Here is a 16,172-nt window from a genome sequence, read left to right on the forward strand (position 1 = left end):
TTTTAATTATTTGCAGCAGGAAATGACAACAGAAAAAAAATCTTTAAAACCATTTTACATACTTTTACATGAAACAAGATTGGTAAGATCATACAGAAATTGAAAACTGAAATTGAAAGACATTCATTTAGTCAAATTAAAGTGAACACATAATGATCTTTTGGAAGTCCTGTGAGGTTTTACACATTAGTCCGCAGCTGGTAATCTGAAGTCAAAAGAAGAAATGCAAGGGGGAGAAATTAAAGTTATACGTGCTAAAATATATTTATTCAATTTTACTACTGTGGATATACGTACCTCCACTCTGTGTAATGTATCGGACCCACGGTAAAGCCTGGTAGCCACTTTTTTCTATGATCTTCATATATCGCACCTTATGAAAATTATGACAGAACACATTAAGGGAAACACATAAATATATGACACAAAATCAAATACATAATAAAAATTATTTAACACTGTGGATCTACAGTCAACTGTTATAAAAGCTATAAATTGCAGGGATTCTGTGGAGAGCAGGAGTCTTATATCAGAAAACAGGATTAAAAATCTACTGTACAATTACATACAGTCAAAAGGTAAAATCAAACCATCAAAATGTGCACGGTGGATAGACAAGTCAACACTTTTACAGCTACTTTTCTTCAAACAAGTCAAGGGATGGACAGATGAACATTTCCAAGTCACTAAATGCATCTTGGTGATCATTTATATCAATCATTAAGAAATACAGATGTAATGGTACTTCATGGTATATAGTATCTGTCTGGAGTAGGCAATTAATAAAAAACAAAAACTGGAACAGAAAAGTTTTTCTAAAGACAGATGTGAAATTTCAGTGACACTGCCATTTTTGGGAGACTGAACATATATTTGATTTGTTTCCTTTTTTAAAGACATGCAGGTTAGGTGAACTGGAAACTTTATAACTGTCCAGGTCTCCCTTGCAAAAGAGATCTGGATCTCAATGGGACTAACGTGCTTAAATAAAGGTTAAATTAAATTTAAAATATAAAATAATCATTTGTTTTCTTGCATGAATCTTTCTTTTCAATGTGTCCACAACTTTGTATGACAGAGTCACTATGCCAGCACATGTAGTGCTAATTAATGAGCCGTGCTCCATGTTCAATGCAATTCAATTTATTTCATTTATATAGCACCAATTCACAACAAAGCTGCCTCAAGGCACTTCACACAAGTAAAGTGTAACCTTACCAACCAGTTAATGTGTAACTACACATTAATAACACCACCATAATCCATCTGCATCTCCAAAGATTGACTCAGACTGCAGGAAGCTGCTTTATGAAACTGACAAATTTTAGTCACCCAGAAGGACAGTTTCAAGTTTGTGAATATAAAGCTGACTGTGCAACAAAAACATTTTGTAAGATTTAGATTTGCAATTAAATTTACCATGGTAAATGAAATACTAAATAATATCACTAAGATATGTGTAACAATGTGAAATCAAAAAGGAAAGTTTTCAACACATGAAGAAAGGGAGGTGCAAAAATGCATGGAAAGCCAATACACCAACTGAAATCTATCAGTAACAGCAGTCCTGCCCCTTGTCAGTGCAAATTGATATCAGATGGTTCAGTCCCAACTGATGGCCTATGAAAAGGTGTCTCATTATCAAGGTGTCAAAAAAGAAGCATCTCATGATGGATAAACAAAAGAGCTCTCTCAAGATCTTTGCAACCTTATTGTTGCAAAACATGTTGATGCCACTGGTTACAGAAGGATTTCTAAACTTCTGAATGTTCCAGTGAACACTGTGGGGCCATAATAAAACATCATTTCACCATAAACCAGCCACGACCAGGTGCTCCTTGCAAGATTTCTGGCAAAGGAGTGAAAAGATTTATCAGAAGAGTTGTCCAAGAGCCAAAGGCCACTTGTGGAGAGCAACTGAACAACTTTTTCAAAGAAAACAGTAAGTAATGCACTCAACAGCCATGGCCTGGATGCACGCTCGCCACACAACACTCCATTGCTGAAGAAAAAGCATGTTGAATGTGTTTAAAATTTGCTGCATATTATTTAGAAAAGCTTGTGAAATACTGGGAGAATATAGCCTGGTCAGATAAGACCAAAACTGAATTCTTTGGATGCTATAATACACATCATCAATGGCACTGAACATCACCCCAAAAACACCATACCAAAAGTGAAGTTTGGAGGTGGGAACCATAGACATCCCATAACAGACAGGTATTATAGTCATGTGACCTGGAGCGCTGACCCGCCCATCTTGAAAGGTTGAAGAGCTGCAGCGGTCTCTCACTGTCAGTGGAAAATGCATGCTTTGTGCTTGTAATCACTATTGATTCTCTGACCGTCTTTGCTGCCGTTATTTACATTTAAGATGTCAAAACTTGTGCTTAGGTCAATTCAGATACATAGATTTGATCTCTGAAGTCAGATTTATCATAACCGTTGATCCTTTCTCTCTATAAGGCTGCAAATGGAGCAAAGTGGGGCTCCTGTCAACAGAAAACTCGTCATCAGTCAAGTCTCTCGCTGATTCCAGAGTCCAGAATGGAGTTAGCAACATTAGCCAATATCCATAGCTTCTTCAAAAATATTTGTCCTATCAATGTTTCATTTTAGCGCCTTGGGGCAACTGTTTGTTGTGATTTGGCGCTATATAAGAAAAAAGTTGATTGATTGATTGATTTTGGCAGCATTCATCCTTGACCCAAAATACATAAGTATACCAAATGGAAAATGTCAGCTGGCCTCAGCTCAAATCAAAGTTACACGCACCCACACAGAGCATTTTGTCTTTTCTACATTCTACCATAAACAGGTGCTTCTAATTTTAGACACAAACAGACGATGGCAGAAGACATCAAATGCAATACATTTCTCACTTATGGTACCAACAACAAAAATAAATTAACTGACTAACTAACTAAACTGACTAAACCAATTGAACTACAAAAACACAATAAATCAATAACACTAACAATGTTAAACTAACATGAACTACATAACATTTAAAACCCCAAACTCCTATGACGCATTGCAGCACAACGCCTATTGTTTACTGGTTATTGTTTTTGTTTACTGGTAGAATTGTTTTGTATCGCTGTCACCATTAAATTGATGGCATTCGCTATGACACAAGGGGTAGGCGGGACCCAATGCAATCTGGTGCTCTATTTTAAAGTATTACGGACCCTGCTTCAGTCCGGGGCCCCAATGCGGTCGCATTACCACTAGTTACACCGTAGGGCATACATACACACCTGTATTCCTGACACTGTGAAGTAAGGGATTTCAAATTTGACAGTAATAGGAGGCTTGCCCTCAAGCTCATCATTTTCCACACTGGGCAAACCAAAGTGAGCCCTCATTAGAAACTCTTTACCCCCCTGGATAGATCAGCAGACAGAAAAAAAAACTGGTTAGGCAGAAACACAGAGCTTTAAATACAAAATATTTAAATACGTAGACTATTTTGATGTGAATAACATTAATGTCTGTGCATAAGAAAGTTGTGAATTGCTTACAGGGAATGACTTGATGGTCCAGATCACCAGGTTCTTCTCAGGCACATATTTGGCATTACCAGTGCTGGTTTTAAACTTGGGTGAGTCTGCATCACTGGGGACAGGGACACTTACCTCTACATTATTAGCCACAGACTGCTTTTTAAATTGGCCTTTCGCCTAAAAGTAAATCACAGTACAACTTATGAATAACTCCTCTTTGTTTCTAAAAAAAAAAACCCTGTCCACAAGTGAGACTACTACACAAAGGGAACCACTGTAACAGAAAATAAATAAAAACACAAACTGCAGTAGAACATAACCTGATGTTCACTTAGTTACATTTGCAACCACAAGAGAAATTTTATTTGCTTGATTGTTTGGGTTTTTCACAAGTTTCCAGGTTATGTCTGTCAACTACAAGATGCAATCAAATTGTTAAAGCTACAGTATGCAGGATTCAGCACCATCTAGTGGTGATGCTGCAGATTGCATTATACCATTGCTGGGCATGATTTTGTTTTTTTTTTTCACATTTTTGCTTCTTGGTTTTTGGTCGATGGGGATTCACGCTCCCTTGCCTTCTCTTGTGATAAAGTACATGCATGATCTTCTAATTTACATAAATGAAGGTTCTTAAACTGGTTAGCCTGTACTACCAACCAGGAGACAGTAGAGAGGAGAGCAACTACAGATTCCTCTTCTATTGCTTCAGTCTTCCGGCCGCACTGCAGTACGCGAAAGGTAAATATGTCCATTAGGTAAATATGTTCAATATTGTGACCTCCATGAGGGCACCTGCTCCCATATAAATATTAGGCTCTTTTTAATCTCATGAGAATACAACCCCTGGCAAAAATTATGGAATCACCGGCCTCGGAGGATGTTCATTCAGTTGTTTTTTTGTAGAAAAAAAGCAGATCACAGTCATGACACAAAACTAAAGCCATTTCAAATGGCAACTTTCTGGCTTTAAGAAACACTATAAGAAATCAGGAAAAAAAATTGTGGCAGTCAGTAACGGTTACTTTAGACCAAGCAGAGGGAAAAAAATATGGAATCACTCACTTCTGAGGAAAAAATTATGGAATCATGAAAAACAAAAGAACGCTCCAACACATCACTAGTATTTTGTTGCACCACCTCTGGCTTTTATAACAGCTTGCAGTCTCTGAGGCATGGACTTAATGAGTGACAAACAGTACTCTTCATCAATCTGGCTCCAACTTTCTCTGATTGCTGTTGCCAGATCAGCTTTGCAGGTTGGAGCCTTGTCATGGACCATTTTCTTCAACTTCCACCAAAGATTTTCAATTGGATTAAGAGCCGGACTATTTGCAGGCCATGACATTGACCCTATGTGTCTTTTTGCAAGGAATGTTTTCACAGTTTTTGCTCTATGGCAAGATGCATTATCATCTTGAAAAATGAATTCATCATCCCCAAACATCCTTTCAATTGATGGGATAAGAAACGTGTCCAAAATATCAACGTAAACTTGTGCATTTATTGATGATGTAATGACAGCCATCTCCCCAGTGCCTTTACCTGACATGCAGCCCCATATCATCAATGACTGTGGAAATTTACATGTTCTCTTCAGGCAGTCATCTTTATAAATCTCATTGGAACGGCACCAAACAAAAGTTCCTGCATCATCACCTTGCCCAATGCAGATTTGAGATTCATCACTGAATATGACTTTCATCCAGTCATCAACAGTCCACGATTGCTTTTCCTTAGCCCATTGTAACCTTGTTTTTTTCTGTTTAGGTGTTAATGATGGCTTTCGTTTAGCTTTTCTGTATGTAAATCCCATTTCCTTTAGCGGTTTCTTACAGTTCGGTCACAGACGTTGACTCCAGTTTCCTCCTATTTGTTTCTCGTTTGTTTTGTTGTGCATTTTCGATTTTTGAGACATATTGCTTTAAGTTTTCTGTCTTGATGCTTTGATGTCTTCCTTGGTCTACCAGTATGTTTGCCTTTAACAACCTTCCCATGTTGTATGTATTTGGTCCAGAGTTTAGACACAGCTGACTGTGAACAACCAACATCTTTTGCAACATTGTGTGATGATTTACCCTCTTAAGAGTTTGATAATCCTCTCCTTTGTTTCAATTGACATCTCTCGTGTTGGAGCCATTATTCATGTCAGTCCACTTGGTGCAACAGCTCTCCAAGGTGTGATCACTCCTTTTTAGATGCAGACTAACGAGCAGATCTGATTTGATGTAGGTGTTAGTTTTGGGGATGAAAATTTACAGGGTGATTCCATAATTTATTCCTCAGAATTGAGTGAGTCCATATTTTTTTCCCTCTGCTTGGTCTAAAAAAGTAACCGTTACTGACTGCCACAATTTTTTTTCCTTGATTTCTTATAGTGTTTCTTAAAGTCAGAAAGTTGCCATTTGAAATGACTTTAGTTTTGTGTCATGTCTGTGATCTGCTTTTTTTCTACAAAATTAAACAACTGAATGAACAACCTCTGAGGCCGGTGATTCCATAATTATTGCCAGGGGTTGTACATTCATTGTTGCAGGTAATTCTACACTAATGAACAGATGGTTATCAATGTGAATAAACACCCCTAAATCCTACATATTGTAACTTTAACAAAAATGAATGATGTTTTGTTGCTGATACACTTACAAAAATACATCCCCACCTTACCTTAACCATGATCTCCACTCGACTGTGAGAGAATTTCTCAATGACGGACTCAATCCATACCAGAGGCCTCACCTGTAAGAAATTAACGCTTCCATATGAAACATGTACAACCTGTATGCCTTTGCGTCACAGCATCTAACAAATGCTATGTGAGGAGCCATATACTGAAGTCAGTTTGACTAACATGAGTGTTGATGCGGTAGGACATGAGTTCAGACTCCCCGTCTGGAGGGATGAAGGAGATGGTACGGTCACTCTCAAAGCGTGACAAACGTACACACTGGTGAAACTTCACGTCTTCCATCACGACCGTCTTCCCTTTGTCTCCTAAACGTGAAACAATTTCATCAGTGATATTCATTTAGATTAAGATAAAGCACACAGATTAGCTGTATAGTCAGGTGGGTGTGCACGGAGAGAGGGTGCACACATACGTCCTGTGAGGGCAAAAAGAACTCGGTCATTCAGGCCCAGTCGGAGCTCAGGCATGCCAGACAGCATTGTCTTCAGCTTGATGCTGCCTATAATGTCACTGCTCATCACACTGCCATTCGCATTAACCTGTAAGACCAGTGCAGAACGATTCATTACTCTCTGAAGAAATTATTTAAATCAGACAAATCTCATAAATTTAGTAAACAAGTCAAGAAAATGACTCACAAATTCTTCATGCATGATATCAGATCAGCTTTTTACTAATAAAATGAGATGATCTAATCTACTGCTACTGTTTACCTTTCAGCTGCCCCTGATTTGTTCAGGGTCATCACAGTGGAGCCTGTACCGATCCACATGGAGACCTGGCACAGTTTTTTATAATGGATGCTCTTCCTGACACTTCTCCAGTTTTACCTGGAGAAGCACCCATAGCCCCTGGACTTCCTAAGAGGTCTCTCATAATCAGGACCTACCCTAGCTTCTGAGGTCTGACGGGATCAGGCGTGCACAGAGTGGCTGCTACTACTAGTCCAAAACACAATAATACAGCAACGGTGCAGTGTCTTTTTTCTTCATAGTTTGATTCAGTCCAGTGTGTCGAACGTTTCTCCATATGATGGATTTGATTTCAGTGGCAGTTTCACTTTTATTCCACAAGGTGCTGTGCATATGCATGCTCACAGGTGTGCTCCAGTTTCTACACACTAGGTCAGAGGTATTCAGCTCGTTCCACAAAGGGCTGAGCGGGTGGAGTTTTTGCAACTACCGATTCCACCAGGTGATTTCACTGATTAACATCACATTGAGCAGATGGAATCAGTTAATCAATGAAATCACCTGGTGGAGTGGGTGGTTGCAAAGAAAACCTGCACCCTCTCTGCCCTTCCTGGAATAACTTGAAGTCCTCTGACCTAGGTAATCATCAGTGTTGCCACAGTTACTTTGAAAAAGTAATCCAATTACTGATTACTCCTTGAAAAAGTAACTTAATTACTTTACTGATTACTCAATTGTAAAAGTAACTAAGTTAGATTACTAGTTACTTTTTTAGTTACTTTTCCCAGCTGCCGACAACAACCCTCTGCCACCTCAACATGACAATGATACCTGTTTTGCCAAAACTTACTTTATAGTCACCCTTTCTTGACTTCAATGAAAATAAATACTTGTTTTATAAAAAGTAAAATAAAGACCTCTTTCTTGACCTCATATTTAACTGTTGACAGCACTGTAACAGTAAAACTTGCAATTTCAAACCTACATTGTTTATAAATGTAACTATTAAATTCATTCTAGCATATTTCTAACATTTAAATTCTCTCTAAATATTTTACTTGTCGAAATTAATATTATTTTAAGGAGTATTAGTAGTTGTAGTAAAAAAAGGCTTCAAAACTGGACCTTTAATCTAGGGGTGTTGTGGGGGGGGCACATCCCTCCCCCACGCCCCCATTCCATCTGGATTCGCCCCTACTTTGGCGTTTGAGCACAAAGAATGGATAACATTTATTTATGCAGAAAACGTGACCAGATTTACAGGTAAGAAAGTTTTATTGTGTTTTCACATCATGTGGTCCTCAGAAAGAGAGTTTAGGTGCATTTGAGTGGAAAATAGTGTTAGTTGTTGACGCGTCGTGGAGGATCAGCTGTTTTAACGTGCAGATACGGAGCAGCTCAGCTCAGAATTCTAAATAAAGGAGGAAAAAAGTATAAAAATGTCTTTGTAAAGCTCAGTGCAGGTGTGCTGATCACCGCGCTTTAAGAGGAGACGACGAGTCGAGCAGATGCAAAAAAACGCGGATGAAAAGCTCACAGCTCACTTAAAGTGGGCAGTTCAGTCGAACCCCGACCTCCTGCCCACAGACCAAGTTTAATGCTGCTATCGACCCACAATGAAAAATAATAGTAACGCACAGTGACATGGAGAAGTAACTTTAATCTGATTACTGATTTGGAAAGATTAATGCGTTAGATTACTCGTTACTAAAAAAAGTGGTCAGATTAGAGTTACTAAGTAACGCGTTACCGGCATCACTGGTAATCATACCCATAGGCATGAAGACAGTGGGGACTACAGCAGTTTCACATTTGACTCCAGTGACCTTGATCTTCACTCAAATGTCTGACCTTGCAATTCTGGAATTCATGTAATCGTGTGCCACATTTGGTCCAAATCAGGTTGAAAAACAAAATTCCTTGACTTTTGACAAAATTAATTCTTAAAGGGCAATTTTGGGGTCAAACTTCATTGACATACCAAGTTTGTTAGGAGTCAATAACACGATCTGGGAGGAGCAGGCCAAGAACCACAGACATGCATAACTTCAGCCTCAGTGATTGACCTTTAGCAAAGTTATTTATTTATTTATTTATCGACCTACAGGTTTTTCAAAAGTTCCGAAAGGTATCAGAACAGTGAGCACATTTACATGCACACTAACAAACCAATCATTATCTAATTTTTTGGGGGGGAGTGACTGGGTTATTGAAGTGGTCATGTAAACAGCATAATGAGATATGATTTAATCAGATTACAGCTGTTATCAGATTATGAGAAATTAGATAACCACACCTAGGTTTTTAACAAATATTACGTTTTCTCTGACACGTGTATTTTGTTAATCTAGTTTATTTTGTTGTTGTTTTTTTTACACCTATGCATGTGTAAAAGTGTCAAAGGAAAACAATGATGTTTTAAAAATACAAGCAGATGTAATTTAGCAAATCCAGCTCACAAAGGGAGCAGGGGGTAAAAGCTACTTTTGGAATGAGACAGTTTTAATGGCTAAATAAAATTAAAAAAAAAACATAAATAAATATAAGCAATATATAATAATTATTACTATGTATTGATTTAATCAATATGTAATAAAAAATAAATCTTTACTAATATTAATCAATACATCCAGTAATTTATATGATAATTATAAATACAGTATATGCAAGATGCAAAGAAGGAAAGTATTAGTTTGCATGTTTTTTGAAGCTAACAAATCCCACCTGAGGACAGCCCTGAGTGGCGGAGACGTCATGATGAGTGATACCATTGAGAGGAAGTTTTGAAAATAACAGTTTGGCATCACAAAGAAATAAAGAAATCCAACTAACTGACCGACTCATGTAAATGTGAGTGTTTTGATTATCACATTACTAAAGTGCATATTAACGCCAAATCAGATCGTCATTCCCATTATATGATAATTTCCAGTTATCGCAAAATTGTGGTCACTTAAACGTAGTCAGTGTTTGGAGTTTGCCATGAGTAATTTGCTGTACAGATGAAAAGTTTTTGCATCGTCCCTATTCAGACCTTCTACCCATTGTTTCATTCCAGTTTAAATTTCCTGTTTTCTCAGAATATTTTGTCCCATGTTTGCCAAGGTAGTGGGCATCACATTCTTCTCCACAGTTCCCATCTTAAGCTATTAGCTCACATGAAGGTATCAAACTACCCAAATAAAGTTATGGTGTAACACTGACACATCTTACCAGAACATTAATGGACTCTATGACATCAATAAAGACCTCGTTCTTCTTGTACTTGATGCCCTCTGACCTCCAGGAAACAGCATTGGTGACGGTGGTTGGCACCTTCGTCTTTGCCACCTCAAGCTTGGCACCTTCCTGCGTAATGTATCTGTAGAAGTGATGAGCAGCTGTGACGCAATGCGGCGCTCATTCTTAAAACTTTAAAACCTACATAGTGTGAGTCTGTGTGGGTGTCTGTGGAAAGCTCACTCCTGGAGGATCTTGCTGTCTGTAGTTTGGGGGAAACCAAAGTCCATCAGTTCATCCAGGAGCTCATAGACGACCACAAAGTTGTCCTGAATGCTCTCCTCCTCCAACTCTTTAAAGTACTCTGTAAAGACCTGCATTACACACGACAGTCATCAGCTTTTGCTATTACGGAGGTCGTGGTTTCAGCAAAACATTTTCTCTGTTCTCCATGAAACATGGGTCCTTATTCTTCAAACACCACTTAAAAGATCCTACATAAAACCAAGCTATCTACGATTCATGAATCCTTGTCACATAAATCTGGTAATTTGGCTCTCTGAGGCTTTGATTAGCCAAGCTGGAGCCAATCAACCAAGATGACTATGCACACCCACAGTCACTGACTACAATATCTATAACAATCCTGGAAAAGACAATCAGCATGTCTTTGATTAGATAAATGGTGAAGGGGGGGTACTACTGATCTCTACACACAGTGAAGGACAGTAATGTTCACTCCGGCTCAGCTACAGCTTCTGTTAGAGGAATTTAGTCAGACGATTCACAGGAAAGAAAAGCCAAAAAGTGCAAAATATAACAAAGATTCGTCCCATCCTGTCTATGGCTGATGGTGAGACTTTGATACATGCATTTGTTTCTTCTAGATTGGACTATTATAATGCTCTATTTTCTGTTTTTTTCACAGTCCAACATTAGGGGTCTTCAACTGGTTCAAAATGCTGCTACCAGACTTTTGACATGAAGCAGAAAGTTTGACCATAGTATGCCCATTTTGGCATCCCTTTACTGGCTTCCTGTCGCTGTAAGATCAGATTTTAAGGTACTGTTATTGGCCTATAAAATTGTTCATGGACTTGTACCTCCCTATCTGACTGATCTGGTGAAGCCCTACGTACCGGCTTGGGCCCTGCATTTGCAGGGTGCAGGACTTTTATGTGTTCCCAGGGTGAATAAAAAGTCTGCCGGTCACAGAGCTTTTTCCTACTGTGCCCCTGCTCTGTGGAATGATCTCCCGGTACACATACAGCAGTCGGATACTGTGGAGACTTCTAAATCTAGTCTCAAGGCCCATTTGTTCTCCTTATTTTATCATTAGTTTTATTGTGTTATGATGTGTTTTATTCTTGTGCTCTTTTATGGTTGTGTCTTTTTATTTTGTTCTTAATTTTTTTTTATTCATTTTTTTTCTCTGTTTTCGGTATTGTGTTGTGTGCAGCGCCTTGAGGCAATCTCAACGCGAACTGTCACTATAGAAATTAATCAATTTGATTTGATTTGAAAAAGATACACACATCTGTAACAAAACGTCTAAGAACCAATATCCAGGATCATGCCAGAACATCAACAGCACGATAATCCACATGTGAAGAATAGAGGAGCAGAGCACAATACATTGTGGTGGTGTTTGTTTTTTCTCCCCAACACACACACACACACACACACACACTGTGAGTGATTCTCCAAAATAAATAATACACTGATCTTGACGAAACATATGACAGCAGCAAGCATGTCAGTTTCTACTTTAAATTATCCCTCAGACTTCCACTTGACATAAAATCAGGTGTGCAAAATTGTTCTTCCTCCAATATACAGTAAATAAATCAACCATGTGTGAATACGAGTATATATACGAATTGTATATGTCACACTTACTTCAACCAGTTTGTACAGAAATGAGTACACAAGCGAAGCGTTGGAGTTCTTGTTTGTTGTGGCTACCACTGTATAACAGTCAGGTCAAGAAATATTCCACGTTCACATTTTGTGACCACTCTCAATGTTCACTTCTGCCATTTTTGTTTTCAAACATAATAACACAAATAATTATTAACAATGAATATAATTCAATGATCTGTCGCACATTAATCAAATGCTTTGTTTCAGTTTTTGACGTGCATGTTAGATAGCGGTTAAACAACATTAAATCAAATTTGTGCACTTATCAGACCTTGTACAACATTCAGGATAAGGATACGGTACAGGTTGCTGTGTTTGATCCACAGAAAGTGAACACTGCCACGTTCCATTACAGGAGAAAGAAGTCCTTCTTCTTCATGTTGCATGAGTAAAGGCATGAAGTTGTCGATCTCCACCATGTCCACATCACCTTTGTAATTACGACAGATCAACACCTGACCAGAAAGAACAGCACAGTGTGAAAAACGAACACAAAGTGGCCCGTTTTTTTTCAAAGTGGTATATTATAATTCACCATTTTACAAAATAAACAAGCACAATCTGAGATTTCTGATGTCCACCAATCTGGAACCAGATCACCTCCAAAATTCAGCGGAGTCTTCCATGCCCTAATATTTATCTGTGGTGCAAATTTGGTGAGAATCTGTAAAGTAGTTTTGACGTGATCCTTCAAAGCCTATATAAAGTGAAATCTTGATCCAGAATCTGGATCCGGATCCAGATTACCCCCAAAATTGAGTGGAATCTTCCATGCCCTAATATTGACCTGTGGTGCAAATTTGGTGAGAATCCGTGAAGTAGTTTTTCTTTTTAGACATAATCCTTCAAAGCCTATATTAAGTGAAATCTTGATCCAGAATCCGGATCCGGATCACCTCCAAAATTTAATGGGGTCTTCCATGGCCTAATATCTATCTGTGGTGAAAATGTCATCAACATCCATGCAGTAGTTTTGACGTTTTGACACTCAGACAGACAAACAAATAAATGCCAATGATTTTATTACATCCTTGGTAGAAGTAATTATCCCGAATGCAAAGTGAAAGTGGGGATCTTGCAGAATAAGGCCAGAGAGACCTATTAGCTGTTGGGAAATGAGGTCTACTCACTACTATTATACAGCGACTCCTGCTGGGCTCTGTCACAATAGCACTGAAAATGAATCATAATATCAAAAAATAATTAAATAAAAATTCCAATCAAGCATGACTCCAAAATTCATGCTTTTTTTTTTTTTTAAGGATCAGACAGGCTGTGATTATGGCAGTGACATATATCATATGGAGTACCAACAAATGAACACATCACTTTTTGGACAAAATTCACATCGGTGACCTTGACAGAGGATGGGAATTTTAGGCATACCAAAAAGACCAAAACATGAAATTTTGTGTGACAAAAATCTTTTGCATCCTGCCAGTGCTGTCATCTCTCCAAACAACATTTTTCAGGAATCAGTTATATGAGTAAATGTTTACAATTGTAATATTTATAGCTTGTGGCATTAAGGGCACTGAATATAGGTGGAAAACATAAAACCACATCACAAAATCTTTGGGGACAGTGAAATAAAGGCAGTAATCAATATCGACTGCCAAACTTCAAGCATCACCTGGTAAAAGGAAGGTAAAAACTGAAACTAAATAATGGACAGAATATGTGGCTGGGGCTGATGTGAAAATTTGTTGTTACTGCAAAATTAGTGACAGCAAACTCTAAACGGTGTTCCAGAATGTTTCAAAGTCTTTACAACTCTCGTGTTTGAGAACATTGTTCCAGGCTGCATATCAAAAGGAAGACGTTATGTATTGTGCTAAATGGGGTCTCATTACATCATTGATTGTTTCAAAACAATCGTTTCAAAATGTTCCAGTTGATTTGCCCCCTTTGGTGTTGAAACATAATAAAATGTAAATGAATGAACTAGCACGGCAGTGTTTTGATTGTTAAACAATTCTGGAATAAATAGATAAAATAAGTAAATGTTGACTTTTTATGGGGTTTGTTCTCCTTTGAATCTCTCTATTGCTAACTGAATTTAATTTTGAAGTTAGAACTGCAGATAATGACAAATTAGACTGTGATCACCACAATGCACCAGACCAACTAAAAAAGCAACTTACACTGGCACCTGTTGGCCACTTCAGGAATGTGCACACAATGCTCTTGTCAAATTATAAATTTCATATTTAAAGGTTCAGTCAGCACAGGCTCTTTGTGTGCACAAGCACATACGTACATTGCTTATGTAATATATGAGTACTTCTACTGTTGGTACTTACATTATATTTTGATGTTAATATGGTTGTACTGTTATGTAATATTTTCAATGCAGAACTTTTATTTGTATTCTTACAAAGTATTTCTACAGTGTCTTACTGCTTTTGCTTACATGGTATCTGACTGCTTTTTACACCATTACTATAACAAACCTTTTGACATGATTGTGTTTGTGGGCCAGTGCTTAGTGTGTAATGAAAACTCAAGCCAAGTCTGGAAGCATGTACTGGTGCTGTGCATCACTACGTCCACGATACCTACCTTGGGTCCTGGAGAGCAATCATCCTGGGAAACAACTGGTCCAACCACACATCGCTAAAATAATCATCTATCTGCCACAACCAGGTTAGACGTGGGTGTCCCTTTGGCCTTCTCCAGCTACTGGGCTCTAGTGGTGGGTGAATCTATCCAAATATCGATAACAACGTTGGTATTGATACTGATCGTAGCGTAATGACGTCAATACTTTAGTGTCAGTTTCTGTCCTGTCTGCTTTGCTGCATTCAGAAAAGAAGTGCACTGAAGAGGAGAATTTTTTTTTCTTTTTTTGTACTATATTACCTAAACACATATTCTACTTAAAATTCTGCTTGTTTTATAAGATTTGTTGTGGAGTGATAATTGTTCACTTTGTTTATTAAAGAAAAAAATCCAGAAAAGAAGTGCAATGAAGGGAGAAATTTAAATTTAATTTTTGTATTGTTGCTTCTGAACACTACTTGAAAAAAATCTTTTCATTTGCTATCAAGTGATAATTTTGTGCACTTTATTTAAGAAAAACATCCAGACATGACAATGTATGCGGGGGCTGTTTTGTTACTGTTTTATTGTTTCTGAACAAATATTTTTATTAGAATAATAAAGTATTTTCTATTTACCTATAAACTTTGTCCAAACTCTGTCCTGGGTTTTAACTAATTAATCATCATTGCCTCAGGTCACTGGTAAGTGTCTCACAACCATCCAATAAAAAAATGAAGCACCACAAATTAATGTCATAAAAGCTTGGTTATGTTTTTATGTAATTTTTTTACCCCATTTTAAACGAGTTAATCTATTTACTGCTTTAAGTATTGTTGTGCTATTTTATTGTTCTCCACTTTGCAGGTGAAATAAAGAAACAAAAACTGATGTTTCCTAGCTTTGTGCATGAACTTAAAAATTTGATTGTGACCAGAGAAACAACTGTGTTAAGGCTTAAAAAAATAATTATTTTGAAGAAGAAGGCAGGTTTTGTGAATGTAGTTTGAAAACTGCCCGTTGTGTTTACAGCTTTTAGAAACCAGCAGAAGGTTTCAAGAAATGTGTCTTCACATTTGACAGAAAACTGTAAATGTGTTAAAATAGTAACAGTGATGCATCACTTAAATTAATTTCTTTCACTTTATACTCTGGTTTCACTTCCTGCAGCCAATACTTACATCCGGAAGTGTCGCTGAAAACAAACACGGTCACATGTCTAAATTAATTTTTAACGAGGTGAATGTCGTTAATGTTTAACAAGTCGCACACCAGTTAAACAGAAAAAAAGACCAAGTTATTTTAATTCAACTTACATTCTTACATTCGCTGTATAGCGAAAAACCGATAACAACTTTACAAATAATAATACTGATAATGCTCACCTTCCCCTTTAAGTCCAACACAAATATGGCGGAAGCAGACATTGTATCCACACAAAGGCGTTTTCACAGCAGCCAAACTAGTTTAGAAGTTGGCTGGAGCCTTCACCGGTGTGAATCTCGTTTAATAAAACAAACTTGGAAAAACTCTTCTGCCAAAGTTAAACATGGACTCTAACGACCCTTTTTTCCTGACAGTGTCGTGACGTTTCCAGGTGAA

The 16,172-nt window shown here is 37.7% G+C and overlaps 1 protein-coding gene across 1 annotated transcript; it reads right to left on the minus strand.

Moving 5' to 3' along the window:
- Positions 1–158: 158 nt before the first annotated feature.
- On the minus strand, positions 159–16,172 carry ap1m2 (adaptor related protein complex 1 subunit mu 2). Its single transcript, XM_034188924.1, has 12 exons — positions 15,956–16,172; positions 12,328–12,484; positions 12,006–12,073; positions 10,350–10,480; positions 10,101–10,248; positions 6,608–6,734; positions 6,358–6,500; positions 6,174–6,245; positions 3,525–3,683; positions 3,261–3,386; positions 298–373; positions 159–205 (listed from the first exon to the last, which is right to left on the minus strand). The coding sequence occupies exons 1-12, from the start codon at positions 15,995–15,997 to the stop codon at positions 180–182; spliced, it is 1,275 nt and encodes a 424-aa protein (XP_034044815.1). The 5' UTR covers positions 15,998–16,172; the 3' UTR covers positions 159–179.

Source organism: Thalassophryne amazonica, chromosome 15, assembly GCF_902500255.1.
Source record: "Thalassophryne amazonica chromosome 15, fThaAma1.1, whole genome shotgun sequence".
NCBI lineage: Eukaryota > Metazoa > Chordata > Actinopteri > Batrachoidiformes > Batrachoididae > Thalassophryne > Thalassophryne amazonica.

Bases quoted from the DNA above. Each gene is read 5' to 3' on its own strand.
- ap1m2 (XM_034188924.1), bottom strand. From the start codon at position 15,997: ATGTCTGCTTCCGCCATATTTGTGTTGGACTTAAAGGGGAAG. The intron at 3,684-6,173 runs GTAAGGTGGGGA...ATTTACTTTTAG, and splicing joins GAGTGGAGATCATGGTTAAG to GCGAAAGGCCAATTTAAAAA. The intron at 374-3,260 runs GTGTGTATGTAT...AATTTTCATAAG, and splicing joins TCACAGTGTCAGGAATACAG to GTGCGATATATGAAGATCAT.